This window comes from Drosophila arizonae, chromosome 2 (genome assembly GCF_054131065.1).
Source record: "Drosophila arizonae isolate 15081-1271.41 chromosome 2, UAZ_ARI_1.0, whole genome shotgun sequence".
Classification (NCBI taxonomy): domain Eukaryota; kingdom Metazoa; phylum Arthropoda; class Insecta; order Diptera; family Drosophilidae; genus Drosophila; species Drosophila arizonae.
The window spans coordinates 10132295-10154303 of NC_142922.1; the positions used below are offsets into that span (position 1 = coordinate 10132295).

At 38.4% G+C, this 22009-nt stretch overlaps 5 protein-coding genes across 8 annotated transcripts; 4 read left to right on the top strand and 1 right to left on the bottom strand.

Moving 5' to 3' along the window:
* Positions 1-453: 453 nt before the first annotated feature.
* Positions 454-2963, top strand: LOC108621157 (acyl-CoA Delta-9 desaturase). The gene is made up of 5 exons (XM_018018319.2): positions 454-679; positions 1497-1808; positions 1870-2206; positions 2278-2463; positions 2527-2963. The coding sequence occupies exons 2-5, from the start codon at positions 1511-1513 to the stop codon at positions 2843-2845; spliced, it is 1140 nt and encodes a 379-aa protein (XP_017873808.1). The 5' UTR covers positions 454-679; positions 1497-1510; the 3' UTR covers positions 2846-2963.
* Positions 2850-3777, bottom strand: LOC108621162 (uncharacterized). The gene is made up of 2 exons (XM_018018323.2): positions 3528-3777; positions 2850-3474 (listed from the first exon to the last, which is right to left on the bottom strand). Exons 1-2 carry the CDS (start codon positions 3621-3623, stop codon positions 3100-3102), a joined length of 471 nt encoding a protein of 156 aa, XP_017873812.1. The 5' UTR covers positions 3624-3777; the 3' UTR covers positions 2850-3099.
* A 104-nt stretch (positions 3778-3881) lies between these two features.
* Positions 3882-12405, top strand: Desat1 (Desaturase 1). 3 transcript variants are annotated; one of them, XM_089465222.1, is made up of 5 exons: positions 3882-4036; positions 9908-10242; positions 11205-11541; positions 11606-11791; positions 11863-12405. In XM_089465222.1, exons 2-5 carry the CDS (start codon positions 9930-9932, stop codon positions 12179-12181), a joined length of 1155 nt encoding a protein of 384 aa, XP_089321348.1. In that variant the 5' UTR covers positions 3882-4036; positions 9908-9929; the 3' UTR covers positions 12182-12405. The 3 variants fall into 3 exon arrangements, with proteins under 3 accessions (XP_089321348.1, XP_017873807.1, XP_089321349.1); XM_018018318.2 differs by lacking the exon at positions 3882-4036 and adding an exon at positions 6983-7176; XM_089465223.1 differs by lacking the exon at positions 3882-4036 and adding an exon at positions 8967-9118.
* A 204-nt stretch (positions 12406-12609) lies between these two features.
* On the top strand, positions 12610-14647 carry vrs (versager). Its single transcript, XM_089465315.1, has 2 exons — positions 12610-13669; positions 13811-14647. Exons 1-2 carry the CDS (start codon positions 13268-13270, stop codon positions 13850-13852), a joined length of 444 nt encoding a protein of 147 aa, XP_089321441.1. The 5' UTR covers positions 12610-13267; the 3' UTR covers positions 13853-14647.
* On the top strand, positions 14507-21975 carry LOC108621332 (UNC93-like protein MFSD11). 2 transcript variants are annotated; one of them, XM_018018586.2, is made up of 4 exons: positions 14507-14647; positions 20201-20370; positions 20429-20886; positions 20955-21975. In XM_018018586.2, the coding sequence occupies exons 1-4, from the start codon at positions 14561-14563 to the stop codon at positions 21563-21565; spliced, it is 1326 nt and encodes a 441-aa protein (XP_017874075.1). In that variant the 5' UTR covers positions 14507-14560; the 3' UTR covers positions 21566-21975. The 2 variants fall into 2 exon arrangements, with proteins under 2 accessions (XP_017874075.1, XP_089321306.1); XM_089465180.1 differs by lacking the exon at positions 14507-14647 and adding an exon at positions 19390-19728.
* The last annotated feature ends 34 nt before the right edge of the window (positions 21976-22009 follow it).

The following is a 22009-nucleotide window of genomic DNA, read 5'->3' on the forward strand; positions in this document are numbered from 1 at the left end:
TATAAGACGCAAAAACTTATCTTGGGTTGATACTCTACTTAGATAATAGAATCCATAAAACTAAGATCAAATGTAATTTTAGTTTGACAAAACTATTTTAAAGGCCAATGCCGGGTATTTTTTTAAACTATCAACAGCCCTCACATGTAGATGGCGCTTTGAGCATAAGTTTAAAATGATTTTAATTAAGAGATAACCTGGCTGTCCCTAATTTCAATGAAGTCATTTATGATTCACAACTGGCGTCCAGACGTAGCAAATCATGTACTTTGGCCAACACGCGACTTAGTTGCCAACGAGAGTGTTTGACCACAGTTCAATGGGAGAAGATGAAATAGCAAAGATTGCATTAATTCCATTAAGTCTCATTAGTTGCGCTCGTTAGAGAGATTAATTTCTAATCAGAATTTCTTTATGAAAGGCATCTTACGATTTTTGAATTCAGTATAAATACGGCAAGCAGTCGATGTTCCCCTTTCAAACCAATTCAGATAATTTGCAAAGCTTAAACTAAGCGAATATCGTGGTAAAGAAGAACGCCAAAGAGGAAAGACGATCCCATTCGTTTAACTTGTCCGATCGTGGACACAGTGAGAAATCAACTCTTCCCGGCGCAGGTCGATACGGCTTTCCCGCTTTCAACAGTTCCTCAATTAAACAGAAGTACCTAAAGCATTTGGTGAGTATTTCAACTGCGAAAGTGACTTAGAATATTGATATTGAATTAAAATTGAGTTATAATCATATATGTATACTAGATACGAGTATTTAATAAAAAAATCAAAGTGCAGTTTATTATGAACCATTAAATATTCAAAATGTGCTCCTCTCAGAACTATAAGTTAAATATGTTACGTGCGAAAAATGCTGTCTCAGATTTTAAAGACTTTTAGATTATAGATTTACTACAAAAATAATAATAAATATAATTTGCTCGGTTTAACTTGCATAAAAATTGGCGATAATGAAAATTTTAAAATACATATATAATTTTCACAATTGTGAAATTTGTTCTGCAAGTCAAATACTTACACCATATCATATTACTTATGAACTCAGCAAATAGGTAAGCTAACCCAGACAAATTAACTTTTCCAAGATAATAAATTTTTTGACGAGTCATACTTCTGCCATATAATAGTTTTTCTGAACTCAATATAGAATAGGTGATATATACCGCATTCCAAATTTCAAAGATCTACAAACTGTTATAGCTAATTTATTAGAGGTATATGTGTTTGTGTCACGTATAAATATCAGAAGTTAACGATCTTTAAACTAATCACTACGTTACCTTGTCTAGACTTGCATAATTACTGAGATCAATATGGTTTAATTATAGACTTATTCTCTTGACATAAAGAACTATAAGAATAGTTTAATTTACGTATGAAGCCAAAGTTACTAGCTCCAGCTTACATCTCTGATGAGAACAAACAGACTATTCGAAATTAAGTTCAAATATTTCTAATATATATCTGTTTTATTCTCTCCAGCTTTACCTTAAAGAATGCCACCAAATGCTGTGAGTAGCCCGGCCAATGGCCTGGCAGTTAACTCGGAGTTGGGGCCAGTGCTGAGCAATTCCAAAGCTGGAGCCTCCAAGCAGACGGGCGTGCTCTTCGAAGACGATGCGGAGACCAACGATGGCGCCCTGGACGTGAATGTTATAGAGCTGAAGATGGCCGAGAAACGCAAATTGAAATGGGTTTGGCGCAACATAATACTCTTTGCCTACTTGCACATGGCTGCGCTCTACGGCGGCTATTTACTCTTGACCCAAGCCAAATGGCAAACAATTGTGTTCTGTAAGCTGCACAGAGATGCTCCGCCATCTGTCCTTGATTTCATCAACTTTTGTCTCTTCAGCCGTTTTCCTGTACGTTGCGGGCATGTTGGGCATCACGGGCGGCGCTCATCGCCTCTGGGCGCATCGTGCCTACAAGGCCAAGTGGCCGCTGCGCCTGATCCTGATCACCTTCAATACGATCGCCTTCCAGGATGCCGCCTACCATTGGGCGCGCGATCATCGCGTGCATCACAAGTTCTCCGAGACGGATGCCGATCCACACAATGCCACCCGTGGCTTCTTCTTCTCGCACGTCGGCTGGCTTCTGTGCAAGAAGCATCCCGATGTGGTGGCCAAGGGCAAGAGCTTGGACCTGACCGATCTGCGCGCCGATCGCATACTCATGTTCCAGCTCAAGTGAGTAGCTAGAGCTAAGCTCTATGTAGAGAGGTAGTCCAACTATAAACTCTGATCTCTCCACTTGACAGGCACTACTTTGTTCTCATGCCGCTGGCCTGCTTCATATTGCCAACGGTCATACCCATGATGTGCTGGAACGAATCGCTCCTGTGCTCCTGGTTCGTGTCCACCATGTTCCGCTGGTGCTTCCAGCTGAACATGACCTGGCTGGTCAATAGCGCAGCTCACAAATTCGGCGGACGTCCTTACGACAAGTATGTATAGCTTCTATAATGATCACAATACACATTTATGATACAAATATGATTTTCATATAGGAACATTAATCCGTCGCAGAGTCCGTATGTCTCGGCCTTTACCTTCGGCGAGGGCTGGCACAACTATCATCATGTGTTCCCCTGGGACTACAAGACCGCCGAATGGGGCAACTACTCGCTGAACATGACCACAGCGTTCATAGATCTATTCGCGAAAATTGGATGGGCCTACGACCTGAAGTCAGTGGCCCCGGAGACGGTGGAGCGACGAGTGCGCCGCACTGGTGATGGATCCCATGAGCTATGGGGCTGGGGCGATAAGGATATGACCGCAGAGGACGAGCAGCGTGTTCTCTTTGTGGACACAAAAACGCAATAAGAGCTTAGTTGATATAAATACTTTAATTTTAGTACAATATAGTTAAACCTTTCCTTAGCGGGTTGTATTTTCTAGAGTAACAAAAATATATACAATATAATTAACAATGGTATCGCAATTGATCGGTTTTATTGCTGCGCTAATCTCTTGATTTGCTTGCGTCTAGACGACTGTAGTTTGCAGGTGTCACTCAGGTGTTGATAAGCGTTATCTTGAAACAATGTTTTTGGGATTAACGCTGATCTCTGGATGCCCTATGGTAATATGGGACCGTGTTCCCTTTCGTAATTCTTCACCTTGACGTCTAGAATATGTAGCACAACCTCAGACAGCGCCCTTGGCGGCACACCTGCCTCTAGCAGCTCTACACAAATATCCAGTGCTTCGGCCGAGAGCCGCGAGTTGACCAGCTCCGACATGCCGTGCACTGCAATGCGTAGAGTTGGATTAGCGTTAAAGAAGCAGCCAATTGGTTTGTGCTCATCATTGTCGATTTGATTAAAGTCTATGTGGTCTTGCGCATCATTTTTATCCACGTTTGTTTCTTCATTGAACTCGTTGTTAGACGTTCTTGCACTATTTTTGCTCTCATTTGAGAGATCTGCTGAGGCCGTGTCTACAGTGTGTTCCTTCAAAGATATTATTTGTCATTCTGATTTACAGATATAGCGCGACTATATACCTGATTATTAACCTCATCCCGCTCCTCGACTGCCCCTTTTAAGGCTTGATTTAGATCATTTGCTGTATTTTCGTCTTCTACGATTTGTTTTGACATGTTGTTGGTCTTCAATTTAAATACAAATTGCGATGGACCAAGTGCTGGCTATCGATTAAAATTATGGAATATCCTGTCGATAACAATGCCAGTAAATAAATTTCCTTGACAGTTTACACTATGCCTGTTTGTATTTTGCCAAAAAATTAAAAAGTGTATTAAATTTAAAATTGCATAATAATGCTAGAAATAAAACAATGCATATATTCAAATAATGCAAATACAAATTTAAAAATATTATATTTGACAACGATTTTTGTATCCAACTTTTACATAACATCGATATAATGTCTGTTGTGAGCTCGATATTTATTTTTCGAGAAGCCAAGAACTTCTCCTCCCTAGAAACTTTTTTTTGCACACATCAGTATAATTTTGGATTTAAACAACTAAATTGGTTAATAATTGTACAAGTAAGTTGCAAAACTATATACATATCAATTTGGGTTGACCTTGCTGACAACTAAAAACAATCCATATATTGTCAAAATATATATATGTATATCAACAGAGCCAAATGCGCATTTCGCACGTTGCAAAAAAAAAAAAAAAAAAAACAAGAATTTATTTCTTAACAGATTAGAATTGTGTACTTAAACAATATTTTGTTGCGCAGCACACAGTCTCCGAGTGACATGACGTTGCATGCAATGACGCAAGGTTCATTCTATGTAGATAAGGACTTCATTTCCACTCGGAAATTGTTTGAAATCACGCGTTTTCCTTTGAACTATTACACGTTCACATATTCTACCCTATTGAAAATTATTGAAATGGGTATGATGTGTTTGCATAGGTGTGTAAAAGTAACCGATAAAATAAAATGTATGCAAATAGTTACAGCTGTGTTCACAAAAATAGCAGTGCTGTAGATGCTAATAGGGAGATTGTGGCTTTAAAATCATGATTTGGACGTTGGATGTTTCTCATATAACGAAGTTAACCCAATCCATATGATTGATGACATTATCTAAATGTCTACATGAAAATCATGAAAAAGCTCATAAAATGGACTTATCAGCAGGACAACGATCCAAAGCATACGAGCCAGCTCGCTAATGATTGGTTTTAATCAGAAAGGTTCGACGTAATGCCAACTCAATCGCCAGATTTGAGCTCCATTGAAAATCTATGGGGATACATTAAGCAAACCGTCGCAAAGAGAAGCCAGCCCAATAAAGCTCAACTTTGGGAAGTTGATCAAGAAGCACGGCGACATATCCCAGTTAAGCGTTGCCAGGACTTGGTGGACTCGACGCCACGCAGAGGCCAAGCCATTATTGCCCGACTAAGTATTAAGTCCGAAGAACCAATAATAGCCTGCATTTAAAGTTTCAAATTTTTATATATTGTAATCACTGCTATTTTTATGAACCTTGCTCAGTTCTGAAAATGGGTATTAAATGATATTAATTTTTTTGTTATATATAAATATGAATTCTAAATTTATAAAAGACTAGCGCAATTATTATATGATTTATCACCTTTGAAGTCAAAGCTCACATAGGGCGCTGCTATTTTCGTGAACACAGTCGAGATTTTATTTCCATACAATAAACGAATTTAAATAGTATCGTTGCGCCAAGGTTTTTTCATATAACTTACCTTATTTATTATAGTATAGACTAGTAGTTTTCTAGGGTTAATTAATTTACGTGAATCTAGTACCGTGCTAAACGGACGCCTAATCGATTAGAATCCGATTCTAATCTAATTGGCTTTAAAGTTCAATTCGAATTTTTCCATGCGCAATTGCATGTTAAACTGAAAGAACTGCATGTAGGCTTGGATATGCATATGCTGTTGCATTAACAGCTGTCGTGAATGCCGTTTACGATCAAGCAACAGATGTTTGTATCGCTTACGATCCAACAACAGCTGGGCGTATCGCTTACATTCTTCGAGCTGTTATTTATACTTTGATTGCTTAAACAATAAGACAATGTGTATTTAAACAATAATGTAAACCAAATGAAACAATAAAATGATTTTCATAGTTTGTTTACGATAGAAACCAAAAAGAGAGAGCGAAAAGATTCCGTTACTTAAAGTCAGAATTGATCTGATTTTGACGATTTTAGAGGGATGATGTGGATGAAATAATGGCACAGCATACAGTGAGCGTAGGAAAGCAAAATAAACAGTGCTAACATTAGACCATATAATATATGTAAATCAGGACTTATGAAGTTAGACTGATATTAATTAGATTTTATTTACATATTACTATTTTCATGAACAGTACAATTTTTTTTTTAAATTTTTTATCAAGCTCCCGTGCGCACATGTTTCTAAGTTAATAAAAGATGTATTGTTGTATATATATAACATTTTTAAAAACATATTGGGCTTATCACTAAATTTCGCTATCTAATATTTAATGGTCAGTCGCACTACTACATAATGCTAATCTTTATGTTTTGTCTCCCTCTGCATATAGAAGTCAAACTATTTGTATAACAATAGATAATCTTAAAACTAGAAAATCAAAACCAGCAGGAGCTTTAGCTAGATTTTTTCATTGCCAAAGAACGACAATTTGATTAAATACCTGTCTTAAGTCAAAGCAGCATATCATAAACCTGAAATAGATTTCATATTGTTTGTTATTACTAAAATATTTAAAGATTAAATTCTGACATTCTTAATATTTTAACAAAATTGGTGTATCAAAATTCGTATTTACTATTTAGGCATGAAAAGTGTGACAAATGCTATCTATAAGGCGTGTTACTTTCACAAGTAGAGTACAAAAACGTACACATTTCTAACATTCATTATCACGTTTAGCCACTTAAATAAGTTATAAATGGCTTTTCATTTTTGAACTTCTATCAAAGTTTAGCATTTGGTAATCTCGTTTCCTTGTTCGATATCCATGCACATATTTTCATACTGAGGGCAGAGTGCACTATTTACTATAAGACTCTCGTGTTGTGTACTTTAGGTAATTGTTTAATTTGCAATGCAGCGGTAACTTTAATTGTAATTGATCTATTGACAATGTCCGTAAGTTGTTTGTGAAGGGCTTAAATTACGTTCCAGAGCCATTTTCATTCATTAACGTACTTTCAATTGATCAAATTTTGCGACATTAGCAAAGTTCTATGAGAAGTGCATACGTGCAAATTCAGTTGATCGTAATCTCCCGAGCTAATCTGTGCTGATGAACGCGTGTGCCTATATGTATGTACATGCATATATATGTTGAAATGTATGTATATATGGTTGACAGTTAGAAGTGCCCAAGCATATCAACATATCAACAACAAATGCTAAGAAGGGGGCAGTAAAAGTTTTGCGTCTCTGCCAACGTCAAAGTTTTGAGAGCGAAAAAAATGGTTTAAATTTCACCGCTCTGCTCAGCTGGCTCTCAGTGTGTGCTGAGACATCAGAGCGTGCGGACGTGTCTCAACGTTGCCCGCTTTGTTACTACTTACCCATACAAATACTCTGTGCAACAATAAAGTGATAAACTCAAGTTTTTATTTTGTATATTCATCAAAAGAAAAACCGCGAAAAGCAAACTTTATTTACTTCGTCAGCAAAACAGGTTAGTACATATGGACATACGTTTATGTTGACGTTTGTCTGTTGCGACAGGATTTGCAAGTGTTTACGTAAACCATTAACTAATACCCAAACGTTCGACTGTAGCCAAGTGACCCAAGAGACAAGCCAAGAGTATACATACAAAATACACTACCAAAAAAAAAAAAAAAAAAAAAAAAAAAAAAAAAAAAAGAAGAAGAAAACCAACAACCAACAAAAATCTTTGAGAGCTTTTTATTGCTATTAAGCGATCTGTTGATCAAGCATGCAAATCATAAAATTTGTATTTTTTTCCAACTCTTAACTTCTGAAGGCTGTACTTTAACGGTCAACGCGTCTATTTACTGAAGGTTAGAGACCTATGCGCAGATACTTTATACAAATCTTGTATAGTTCGCTCGCGGCGTTAGGCTGCTCGACCATGCATTTAGCATATTTAAGCTGACCCTTTCGACTAAAAGATTCATTAATGCTTAAATGAATAATAAATATGTGCTCTTCGTATTCGGAATATATCCATATATTTATATCGATATACATATGGACGAATGTGTACTTAGGTGCTGTAACGCCAATGAAATAAATTTACCTGACTCAAACTAGAACTGAATTAAAACGTAGCTCTTCTATTTGTGTTGTATAATTTTTCGTACGTTGAACTTTAAGTTGAACTTTTTAACCGCTTAATTGAAAAAAGTTGCTGCTATTTATATTGTGCATAGTACGCAGAAAATAATCTATCATAAATCCAATAATGGTAAAATTCTACTGGAAAGCTTTAGTTTTCGCAAATTCAAAAACGCAATTTAGTAGATTAGACGCATCAATAGAGAATGACCGAGACAACCTGATTTTATGCGTTGAGCAGAGCGGAACACGCTTTTGCATCGTGATGCCGGTCGGTGAATCAAGCTCTTATTCGCTCATTTTGCGCGCTCTCACTCTCCCACTGCCATTCGCTCTCTACGTCTGCTTTCGCACTCTCATCTGTGCGCGTTGACGCCAATGGGGCTACGTGCACATCAAATTCAAGTTCAATATCAATGCGGGGTAGGCTTTATCTAATGCTTGTTCCGTCATAATCACAAATTTACAAAAAGCTAAAAAAAACAACAACATTTAACACGCCGATGTTGGCAGCGGGTTGCCGGTTTTGATACATTTTATGTTTCACCACCAGCAACACATGTAAACAGCTGATGGGTTCACGCAACGAGGAAAGAGTCCGAGAGTGCGCTATAGTGGCAAAGCTTTTGTTGGCGATCTGCTCTTTTAGTCATTTTCCAAATATTCTTTTGAATTGAAAGTGTACACACACACACACACAAACATGTTCAATAGTACTGTACAAACAAACCCAACTGAATTGCTTGCTCTTCCCATTATGCTGTCTCTGTCGTGCACGGCTGTTAGAGGCTGGCGTAGGCATCGTATGACTTGAAGCATACTTACACACGTGGCTCATATTTCAATGTTAATAATGCAGTGCAAGGTGGTAGCGTAATTTACACGGAAAAGAGAATACAACTGCCTAAGCTGACGTGTTTTTCTATATTTGTATGTTTTCTGTAGACAAACAACATATGGTCTTTCATCAGATTTTGGATTTAATAGTTAATAGCTATTTTACCCTCGAAGCAATAAAGCAACGTGATTAAATGCCAGCAGAATATAAAACCCTGACCCTGAATTATTAAACATCATTCGATGTCTGCGTTTTCTTATTAATATTTCTTCTAATCTGTTTATGGACACCTGCAAAAGCTTTGCCGGCATAGAAAAGCAATGTGTTGTTATTGCCAAAGCTTTTGCGTAAGCAGAAAGCTTTAGCATACTACATACACTGCACGCTTGTTTGCTTTTGCGCAAATTTTCTGTTCAACAGTTGAAAATTGAGTCTCCAATTGGCAGCTTGTCAAAAAACTTGTTAGACGTCCTCAAAGGTAAACCTATAGTATATATGTTCACACATACATATAGAAATATACAGAATAAACAAATAGTGAATTTACTAATTGATGTTGCTTTGCGTTTGCTAAGTTGTCTCAATTGTTATTTATACATACAAAGATGCATACATCTTTCATTCTTAATTGTTGTTGCTAATGTGTTAGTGTTTTTGTATAGCAAATTTCAAGCTGGGAAATTTTCCATAACCCACACAAAAACAAGTGTGTACACAATCTTGCCAGCTTGGCCTTCACATAAGACGCCCAGTGACCCACATGTGTGTATGTGCACATATATACACACACAATGATTTTTTGTTGTCGTGCCGGCACTTTAATTATCAACAGTAAGAGCTACAGATATACCGTTTAGCCGGCGGCTTTTATTTTAGTCCCAATATTCTTATTATTTCCCTATTTTATTGGTCATGGAAGAATCGCAACAAATCTGACGGCATTTAATGATAATATGTATGAGAGAGAAAAAGTGAATATTTATTCAAGTGTGCTTTCACTGTACTGCAAGTTATCCTTCAGCAAGGACACCAGCCTTGAAAGTATTGATTTTTGTTGGGAACTGCTGCAACAACAGCTAATAACGCTAACTAGCGTGCAGCGACAATGACAAAAAAACGGGTAATAATTAAAGAGTTATAACGACACCCAAAATTAGTCACCTATGAGTAAAGCGTGTCAAGTTCAGCTCAGTCAATTTGTTTAACTAATTGCGCAATGCATTAATTTAAAATTTAATGTCTTTTATTTTCTGTCTCTTAACTTCAGCTGGTACCAACACTAACACACTATGCCGCCCAACGCAACCGCTGGAGGCCAGTCGATTACTGACTCGCTGCTCTCTGCCGCGGCGACAGCTGCCGCCGAATCAGAGCAGAATCCTACGAAACTGCAGCAGGACTCGACTGGCGTGCTCTTCGAGTGCGATGCCGAGACCATCGATGGCGGCCTCGTCAAGGACATTGTGTCCATGAAGAAGGCCGACAGGCGCAAACTGAAGCTCGTCTGGCGCAACATAATTGCATTCGGATATTTACACTTGGCTGCCGTCTACGGCGCATGGCTAATCTTTACCTCGGCCAAATGGCAGACAATCGTTCTGGGTAAGTTGACAACAGCCAGACAGACAAACAGACCACATGGCAATCAGTAGAATTTTTAATGTACATTCATTGTTTGCCATCTTAGCGTCGCGTGCCTCGCATATCAATTGCAAGGTTATCAGCGTTGTTTGTTTCAAATTTGGCACTGATAACATTGGGCCAAAGTCATATCATATAGTCCAATAGATCAGACACGAATTATTATAGTGCCCAATTCAGGCGAAGCTTAGTGCGCAATTCAAATCATCATAATCAACAATTGATAGATGGAACATTTCTCTATTATTCAATATACAACTATGTATATATTATAAAATTCTGTAACTGATTAGCGCAGATGTAAATGAATTATAATTGAAATCCATTTGCTATTGTCTGTAGAGAATATCAAATAGATATAAATATTCAATATTCAATATGAATATTTAAATAATTTGCAGTTAGCATGCCCAAACAATGCCCAATCAGACCGTAGCAATATCTGTCGACAATTATATTTGTCACATAAATCTACAGAACATAAACAAAACATTTATATATATATAAAGAGAGAAACATATGATGGATAATTTTCGGGTACCTCGCAAGGTCAATCGTCATGTGCTGAAGGCCATTAGGTACATTACGGATATTGAGGATTTGGACTATGCGCCATTCGCCGATATACAGGAGCACGTGAGATATTCGATGCGTAATAACAATCCAGTGCATCGGCTGGACTTTCAAGTCGAGTCCTCGCTGCACAACCTGACAATGCTGGGCGTCCTCTCGGTTAGCGCCGATAGCAAGGCATATGCCATACGGAACGTCGAGTATATGCGAAGCAAAGCTGAAGATGAAGATGATTAATCGAGCGATTATAAAATTTTAATGTTATGACACAATGTTAAATTCATAGTTGTATTAATAATATATATAGCTGGCATTATATATTAATATATATAATCTTGGTCTTCTTATAGCTTTCGCTCTTTATGTTGTCTCTGGCTTGGGCATTACGGCTGGCGCTCATCGTCTGTGGGCCCATCGCTCCTACAAGGCTAAGTGGCCGCTGCGCGTGCTGCTGGTGATCTTCAATACAGTTGCCTTCCAGGATGCCGCCTATCACTGGGCCCGCGATCATCGTGTGCACCATAAGTACTCGGAAACCGATGCCGATCCCCACAATGCCACGCGCGGCTTCTTCTTTTCGCATATTGGCTGGTTGTTGTGCAAGAAGCATCCCGAGGTGAAGGCCAAGGGCAAGGGTGTCGACCTATCCGATCTGCGTGCCGACCCCATACTGATGTTCCAGAAGAAGTGAGTGCCTAGTGAAGCTAAGCTCTTTTACAATCAACTAAACTCTCTTGTTTCTTCTTCTCAGGCACTACTTTATCCTGATGCCTCTGGCTTGCTTCATCCTGCCTACTGTGGCACCCATGTACTTCTGGGGCGAGAGCTTTGTGAACGCCTGGTTCGTGGCCACCATGTTCCGCTGGTGCTTCATCCTGAATGTGACCTGGCTTGTAAACAGTGCTGCGCATAAATTCGGTGGCCGTCCCTACGACAGGTGAGTGCCATAGCCACGGAATCACTAAAACTCTTCGTTAACAACTCTCTCTCTCTCTCTCTTCCCATTAGGTTCATCAATCCTTCAGAGAACATCTCGGTCGCGATGCTCGCTTTCGGTGAGGGCTGGCACAACTATCATCATGTGTTCCCCTGGGACTACAAGACCGCCGAGTTTGGCAAATACTCGCTAAATCTGACCACGGCTTTCATTGATTTCTTCGCCAAGATTGGCTGGGCCTACGACCTAAAGAGCGTGTCCCCCGACATTATCAAGAAGCGTGTGAAGCGTACCGGCGATGGCACCCACGCCACCTGGGGCTGGGGCGACAAGGATCAGCCCAAGGAGGAGATCGACGATGCCGTGATCACACACAAAAAGAGCGAATAAATTGTGGATTGATTGTGGATATCTCACACGGTCGCCAGAATGAAATTAATTGAATCAAAACAAACGCAGAAATAGATTTACAAAATATGAATATTGAATATTTCCGTTTAAAACAAAAACAAATGCTGACTAAATAATATCCAAAGCAGCAACAGCAGCTAATCAAAGCCGCAACAAAGCAAATCAGAGCAAAGCTAAAAAAACAGCAAAAAAAAAAGAAACAAGCTGAACCCCTTTTAAATAATTTTAAGAAATGATGTTGATGATAAATATTTGTTGTTTATCAATAACTGTGTACCGTCTGTGTTAAACCAGCTCTGGAAATCGTTTTTTTATTCGCTCCACATTTGCTTCTTTTGGAAATGCCTAGATATCGCCCCTTCCGGACGCCGACCAGGAGTACTGAGTACCCCGTTCGGAGCAGCACTCGGACAGCGGTCATAAATTTAACTTTATACTTATACATACATACACATACCATACATACTACGATATACACTATTACCTATGTTATGAACGACCACAAAGAAATTTTATTTATGGTTCGATTGGATATATGTGTGGAGCCTCTCCCGTTTGTAACAAGCAAAAGATTCACTTGAATGAAATGAAAAAATGATTTATAACGATAAATACCTGCAAAAAGAAACAGATTTTAGTGTTTATGGTAAACCAAAAAATGAACTAACCCGAATCCAATAAATCATAAAATATATACTAAATATATATATTATATGTCTACTATATATATAATAAACGATCTATGTTACACACACATATATACACAAACCTCTTGAACACTTAAATGAATTTTTCGCAAAAAAAAATTGTTATAAATAAAATCGAAAATCTCTTCGTTTTAGCTTTTAAACCCAAGTAGCCTTTGCCTTTCACTCTCAGCTCGAGCATTCGACTCTGAACTGAACTATTTCAGAACACTTCGGGAACTTGCACAAAACAAATCACAATCTGGGCAAAGCGCACGATAATTTATTTATAATTACAGACGTATATTTAAAATTTTATAATTTTATAAGAGCATTTCAAATCTTTTTCTTTGCAAAATTATTGTTTCATTGATTTAACATGGATAATTTTAATGTGCCAAGGAAAGTCAATCGGCATGTTTACAAGGCCGTCTCCGAATTGCAGGATTCGCTGGCCGGCTTTGTCTCCGCTGATCTGATTAATAAGTATGTGAAATATACTTTGCGGCGTAGCAAGCAATTGGTCAATGTGGACGAGATAATCCATCAATCGCTGTCCAATCTGACCGATCTGGGCATTCTGGCCCGCACGGGATCATCGGGCTATGCCATTCGGCATACCATCAAGCGCGCCAGCATGGAATATACTGGAACACCTACATGCGATTTAGATTCCAGGACGAGCAGCAAACGCTCTTCGTCGGCAAGGAAAACATCCGTGAAGAGCATCAAGCGGGTATCGAAATCAAAGACAAAACGAATTCTGGGATCGAAATCAAAGGCAAGCCGAGACCGTGCTCCCATCAAACGTTTGAAAAGGGAGTATACACGCGGGGAGTCGTTAATATGCCTTGGTTGCCGTACAGGCATAGCAGGCTTGATTGATCTGTGTAAAATTCTTAAAGAGAATAATTTTTTGCAGATGGTAAAGCCGGGAAATGTTGGATCAATAAATTCATCCTAAGTCCAACAATATGAAGTGTGGGTTTGCTGCGTCTGACCTTGGTTCCCAATATACTAATGATAACGAGTCGATTTAAAACTCGTCTGCTTTCAGTTAATGCTAGCCGTTAAACCAACTATCAAAATAAATGTGAGACACTTTTGGACTTAAAATCATTCCGGCATTTTTCGATTGTTATAAAATCGATAGCAGAAAATACTATATTGTGGCGGTTGTATGATAACCGGCACTGACTGGTCAGTGTAACCGGTTAGCCTGTAACAGCTGACTCTCTTATGGTGCTAACAGTGCCACATTGAGTTGAAATATTAACATGACTGCATTCTAATTAACATTGTGTATATTTACACTTGACATTTTCTCTTGCTTGTTTCAATCCACTCTCAAACCTCATCACATACGCACATTAACCCAGCGCGTCAAACATTTTTGGGGTTTCGGTTTCAATTTTCCGTGAAGCTTTCTTTGCATTGCATTTTACTATTTTAAGCACTTGTTAAATAATATGCATAAGTAAAAAGTGATTTTATCATTTACCCGCGCTAAACATTAATTAAAAGTCGCAGTTTCTACTAACGCCTACGTTTCTGCTTCCCCCGAGTCTAACGTATTGCTCGTGACGTCAAATGCTGGTCTGATATGTATAATATCAACAAATAGATAAATCTTCAACAGCTTACAAGGAACTAATAACAATAATACGACAAAATGGAGATGAAATTCGTGATGATATTAATACTTGGCTTTGGCTTTATGTTTGTTTTCACTGCATTTCAAACAATGTGTAACATCGAGGTGAGTTCTGAGTGCGCGTCCGGGCTTTTGTATACTTGTGTGTGTGTGTGTATGCGTGGGCGTTGTTGACATTCCCCGTGCCATAGAATACAGGGCTATTTTCGTCCTTGTCCTTGCCAATAGGCGATGTCGTAGCCTTGGCATACGTGGTCGTTTCTAAGTTGTTCTAGCCACCCACCAACAGGGGTGTCATTTTAGCTTTTTTCCCGTCAGATCTGGCTTTATTTGAAGTCCAAATGCGGGAAAAATTTGAAAACGGCGGGTTGCGGGAATTCTGGCTTTAAAAAAATTAATTTAGCTCTATTTTAGCTTTATTTAATTTTCATTTACTTATTTTGATTTATTTTGTTCTTATCGCTGTCAACACAAAAAATCATGAATACAAGTATCGATACATGATTTTATATCATACAATCTATCGAAATCATTTCGTGGTATGAGCAACAGGTCTCGTGTGTCAACAAAAAAACACTAACGTGCACGAATTGGATGGGCACAGAAAGAAAAAATTGATTTTGGGCAAACTCCAACAAAAACCACAGCAACAACCAACAGCACTTTTCCTCTATGTGGCAAATCACACATTAATTGCTCTCATCAACAACCTAGGTACTCTCCGCCAAACAAAATTATGCGACTGCATGAGCGTTTAGCGATTTATACTACACCGTACTAAATGTACAACATAATTAAACATTCGTTCCTCATTTTCTGGAAGAAATAAGATTGGAAGCGTTAAATTTATTTTGGTTTTGGACAAATCAAGTGACAAAGCGGCTTGGTAAATAACAATTATTTATTAAACACCTGACCTCTCTTTAAAAGATTGAATACTTTATAATTTGTATATATGTATATGCATATACATATATCTATAATTTCTACGTTAATGGTCTTAGGTGTCGTTATTAAATACGTCTCTGTTGAGAGTGGAGTGATGATTTCGACGTTCCTGATTTGATTATTTCTCTTGAAAGTGGAGATATAGTTGAAGGAATCAAACAATCAAAAACAAATGAATAATCATAAATGAATTTAATTAAGAAAATAGTGTTTTTTAAACCCAGCTTTTATTTTGGCTTATTTTTTCCTGAATTTAGCTTCTTTTAGCTTCTTTTTTTTGCCAATGTGGCTCTATTTGCTCGAAAAATTATGACAGCACTGCCCACCAACAAGCGTGCAAACACATATACATACACACACAAACACAATCAAATTCATATACATTAGCTACTTTGTATAAAGAAAGTGCTTCATTCAATTACCATTTGAGTAAATTACGTTGATTTATATGTATACATATATAAAGAGAAATATATATATATATATAAATATGTAGAAAGTAACAGAGTGCCCTACTTCCGTTATTGTTTTATTACTTTAAATGTAATATTGTATATCATACTTCTAATCAGCTCGTAAGGCTCTCTGTTTGCTTAAACAGCTTCTAGTTGTTACAATACGATAATATGCTAAAGCTGATAACGCTATATAACGGCTATATGCTTGTTTATCTATATATATATATATGAAGCATAAATCAATTGAGTTAATGCAAGACTTTCCCATTCAATTGTCGAGATCAAAAGTCAACTTTCAATTAAGAATCAACTCCCTTTGTCAGAGGTGAAGGGCCTTTGATAGACTTTTGTAGCCTGATAAAAAGAAAACGCCCACACAAATTGAGCAATTGTATGTGTGTGTATGTGTATGCCTTTGTATTTGTATAGGCCTCTCTGTCATTACTGTAATTACAAAAATTAAATGCCTGTGTTCTAGGTTTACTTTTAGGATATAAGCATGTAAATCTATATGTAGCATCATTAATGAGTCCATTCACGATATAATTTGTATAGCGGTTTGCTCAGACTTTTGTCCGGGCTCTGTTAACCCTGTTAAGATGAAGGTCACTCGTTGTTTATATCTAGTCATGAAAACAACTGATCTTAACTGTGTGGTGTAGACTGGTTGTGAATTAATATTTCCAGATATCAAACACATGCACAGGATAGTCAGATCTATTTGGTCATTCTTCCTATATAGAATATTGTGTACTCTAAAAATTACCTTTACCTTGCGTTAACGTAAACATGGTACAATGTTACTTTTCAGCTTACGTATCTATGTTAACTAAAAAATGTAATTTAAAACCGAGTTCCCAATGATAAGTTGGTACATTAAATTATCTGTTAAATATAATATTTACAGCTGTTAAGTAAAAATCACACAATACATATACATAAATGATCCAAAATAAGAGTATTGCTATGTCAACTCATTATCAATTGGTATTGAGCTCGTCTTTTATTTGGTTGAATTTCAGGTTTTTGTTTTGTATGCTAAGCCCATTTTTTCACTTCTCTTTTTGATTGTGATTCGAAACGAAACGCAAAACTCTCAGCAGTAATTTTATTTTCTCATTATAGATATTTTTATATATTCTGTTCAAGTGCACAGTTCAGTGAACCGGTTTACAGACACCGTTATGAGAGAGTTTAACAGTTTGTATCTTCACAATTTTGTTTGATATTTACCCAAACACATTTAATCGGTTTGCAGAGTATTGTATAAATATCTGACTCTCACTTTTATGCAAACGTTTGCTTAATTCGCCCTCCAGCTAGTTCGCTTTTTGTTTTCTTTTTGTTATATTATTTAACAATATATTAACTACGACTCACATTGAAGTGAACTGGAATTCCAAGCTGGGCGTTCACCAAGTGCCGTTTACCAAACGCTTATAGAGGAATAACAATAGTCGGTCGATCGATCGCCTAGTCCGTAGCTAACACCAATTGAGTGTACGCTATTTCTTTGTGTCTGGCCCATTAGAGCGCAATTTTGGTGTAAAGGCCTTGGCTTCTGGCGCAATCTATCCGTAGTCCATAAGTACGTTAGTATATATGAATCAATATTACAGTCTTATCCCAGTATTGCGGACTGCGCTGCCAATGCCAGTGCTTACCTTTGCATTTCCACTGACCCATATATAAAAGAAGTTAAAGTTAAACCGAAAATATTCCAACTTAAGAACACAAAAAAAGTAACATGCATAAGTGCAAACTGTTAACATCACACTGTTAACAATACCCTCTAAGTATTCGATCAAAGTGTACAAGTTGAAGGGAAATTAACCAGTTCACTCAACAACACACACATTTCTTAATGTGAGCCATTCAATTAGCGAAATTTGATAATTTTCGACCTGATTACGCAATCAAATACAAATAACTGCTATAAATATACATATACACACACACATAGGTAAAGTTGCTATAGCGCGGTTTTTTGCGTATGTGTATTAACGCATCTATGTCAGCTCTTTCAATGTCAATGCAATTGCAAGCTCGCTGCGCACACACACACACATGCTCACTCACACAGCGTCCACACGTCAGGCTCAAGGCCAAGCTGGCCAGCATATGCATTAGTCAACATGCAAACATTGAAATAAACTCACACATACAGACACACACGCGAATAGTGTTGCCAAACGATGCAAACAGCTGCTGTCTGTCCCCTTGGCTGAGCATAATAACCGTTAGGCGCCACACAGCGACGTCATTACTCAACCCACAAACAAAAAGTGGGTGCGCCATAGACGAGCCCACAAGGATGCCCCGTTACCCGCTGCCATCCCCTCGTCGGCCACTTTGTTGCATATGAAACGAAAATCTGAAAAACTAGCGAATGAAACTCGTTTCTGCCATAGATTTTGTTTTCAGCATGCCTCCTTTTTGGCTGCGCATTCGCATTGTTCGAGAGTTGTCGCGCCAGTTGATATTTGCGTAACATGCACGTACACATAACTGTATATATCAGATCATAATGCCACAATGGTTTGACAGCTGCTAATTATTCCGGCTGCGTTTATATATATTTATATGTATACAAACATACATATATATTTATATCTATTTTTTCTCTTAAGTGGCCAATGACTTTCACATTGCTGCATCGAAGTATTGAAGTTTCTTATTTCTTTTAAGCCTTTGTCACATTTATTTGCACAAAACTTGACCCAGATTTGCAAGTGCAACTCTTTTATTTTTTGCATTGTTCGCTGATCATGTGTCCAATAGACGGTATTGAACTGATTAAAACAGAGTATAGAGAGCACTGTTATCAGCTTATTGTTGTTATTGTGCTTATTGAAGATTTGGCCTAAGGAATTTGTGATTAAAGTTTATGGCAAGGCTGAAAAATGGAACTGGTTCAATATGGTGAACGGAGCTAAAGTTTGAATAAACTGGAATCAGCAATTGGTTCAAGTGAACCGAATTGTAGTCATTAGCTGAGCTCATAACTTACATACATATGTTAGCTTGCAGCCCTGGTTTGTTCTTGCTCCGTTAACAGTGATTTACAACTGGGCCACTTGCGATTCGAAGATTTTTTTTGATAATGAAATACTTTCTATGTATCGCGCCAAAGATAAGATTGTTTCTTGTTTTTGTAATCAATAAAAGCTATTAGAATAATTATTAGCATATTTTCAGATTTAATATAAATTTATTAAGACCCTTTAATGATATATAAGAGGTATTAAAGAGAAGAAAGCTTTTTAGAAATCACTAGTATTTCATATTATTTGAAGAATGTTGCTTAAGTTGCAAAAATTTATATATATTCATATATTTTATTACATTATTATCTTTTTACTTTCACTTTCTCCCGCTGTAGTTGACTTTCGGCTCTTGTGCGCATGAATGGGCTTTATAGATCGATATATTAAAATAGTTCTTGAAATGAGCACAGATATATAGAGGCATTTTAAAAGTAAATTGTAAATTGGTGTCAGAGTCAAGTAGTCGATAGCGATATCAATTCGTTGTCGTTTTGGGTTCACACAAAGTCCTTCGATTTAAGCGTGGAAAATTCTGTGTACAAAAAACACGTTCGCCTCTGCGTCGGTGTGTGCGTCTGTGGCACATGAAATTTTCCATAATCGCAAATTAATTAATGCAAAATGTGGCAGCAAGCCCGCCGCCAGCCGCCAGCCGCCAGTCGACAGTCGCCAGCGATGCAAGAATATTTCTGATGCAGCTGTCATTGCACTTGAATTTGGCGGCGACAAACCAGTTAGTGCTTGACTTTCAGCATATACATACTTCAAATTTTATTTCTATATATAAGTTTGTGTTTAAATATATATATTCGAATGTAATATGCACTTAAACCTATACATATATAGTATTGACAGACTGTAGACAAAATTTACTGCCAAAAGTGGAAGCAACGCCCACTACCGCATCCGCATAGGAAATGATTCGACCTAGTTTAACCTTGAATTGACGACACGTGCTTCACATTTAAGCTGTTTATATTCTGTGTACCCTGCAGTTGTCGGCTCTGAATGGGGTGGGTTAGTTTTGTGTGCATGGAATGCAATGTAATTAAAATCTTGAGCAGATCATTTGAATTGGAAATTGAGCAAAACATTTATTCATAAATAACTTGAGCTAAGTCATAAATAAGGCTTGGCGTCTCTTCTAGTCCATCACATTTAATTGAATCTGTTTGACATGGTCTCAAAACTCATTTACTCCACAGAAAACAATATTGGACAGCATAGCGCAGGAGGATGACAGCTTCAAGGGCGACGGCTACACCAGCCTGGCCATACTCTATCTATTCTTTTCGCTCTCCAATTGGCTGGCGCCGTCCTTCATCTCGTTTACAGGACCTCGCGTGGCGATGGTTGTGGGCGCATCCACCTACACGTAAGTTTCTGATGAATCTATTCCAATGGTATATTGACCTATTATTCTGTTGCTGCAGGCTCTTCATGATCACCTTTCTGTTCCCATCGACTGCGCTGCTGTATGTGGCGAGCGCTGTGCTGGGTCTGGGCGCCTCGATCACCTGGACGGGTCAGGGCACCTATTTGGCGCGCTGCAGCAGCTCGGAGACAATTTCACGCAATTCGGGCATCTTCTGGGCTCTGCTGCAGTGCAGCATGTTCTTTGGCAATCTGTTCGTTTACTACCAGTTTCAGGACAAGACGCACATTGACAAGGAGACGCGCAATCTGGTTATTGGCGTGCTGACCATTGTGGCCATTTTGGGCATTGTGTTTTTGGCCGCCTTGCGCTTCATGGCCAGCAACGCGGAGCAGGACAATGAGCTGGAGGAGCAGCACACGGGCTGCGGCCAGGCGCTCTATGCTCTGAAGCTGGCCGGCAAACTGTTCTGCACCAAGAAAATGCTGCTGCTCAGCTTGGCGTTCTTCTACACAGGTGAGGATGAGGACGATGGTTTATTATAATATAAGTTTCATTCCAAACTGATTTCTGGTTGCTTTTAGGTCTGGAGCTTTCGTTCTTCAGCGGCGTTTTCGGTTCGTCCATTGGCTTCACCTCGAAAATAGCTTCGACGCCCAAGGAAATTGTCGGCCTGGTGGGCATCTGCATTGGCGTCGGCGAAGTCTTTGGCGGCGGCTTCTTTGGCATTCTGGCGTCGAAGACGACTCGCTTCGGTCGCGATCCCATTGTGATTGCCGGCTATGTGATGCACATGGCTGCCTATTTGATGACATTCCTCAATTTACCGAATAGCGCACCGTTTACAGATACCACCGATATATCGTATTTGGACCCACCTAGTGCCTCGATGGCATTGGTGTGCGCCTTTCTACTGGGTCTTGGCGATGCCTGCTTCAATACGCAGGTCTATTCCATGCTGGGCGGCGAGTTCGTCAACAATCCGGTTGGCGCATTCGCCCTCTTCAAGTTCACACAGTCCGTGGCGGCGGCCATCAGCTTCTTCTATTCCTCGCACTTCGGCCTCTACATCCAGCTGGCCATTTTGGTCATCACTGGCACCATTGGCACGGTGTCATTTGTTATTGTTGAGTGGAGCTTCAAGCGGGAGCATCGCGAGCAGGAGAAGTCGATAAGCGCGTCGCTTGCAGAGTAGTTTAATTCATGAATGCTGTTTGTATTTAAGTTTAGTAATAGTATTGAAAGATATTGCTTAAGGTAAAGCACGCTTTTGTGTATGTGCAATGTTTGTTAAAAAAAACCCTTCGTGCGTGCATTTGCACGTGCGCCGGTGTCTTCCTATACATATACAATAATAGTTAATTTGTTGATCGCTAATGTTGCTATATGTATGAATGTATGTATGTATTTTAATGTTGAACTCCAAAACGTATTCGTAATAATTAGCTGTAAATGTTTTTTTTATGATATGTATATGTTTATAAATGTGTTTATTTATTTTAAGCACACAAGTACACGTGCAATTGTAAATTGATATTGTCTACAATTTGCATTTACAATGCAAATATAAATATATTATTTATATGTACGTATTTGAAGACAAAATTTACAGACACTTGTTTCATTTTAAAAATGTTGA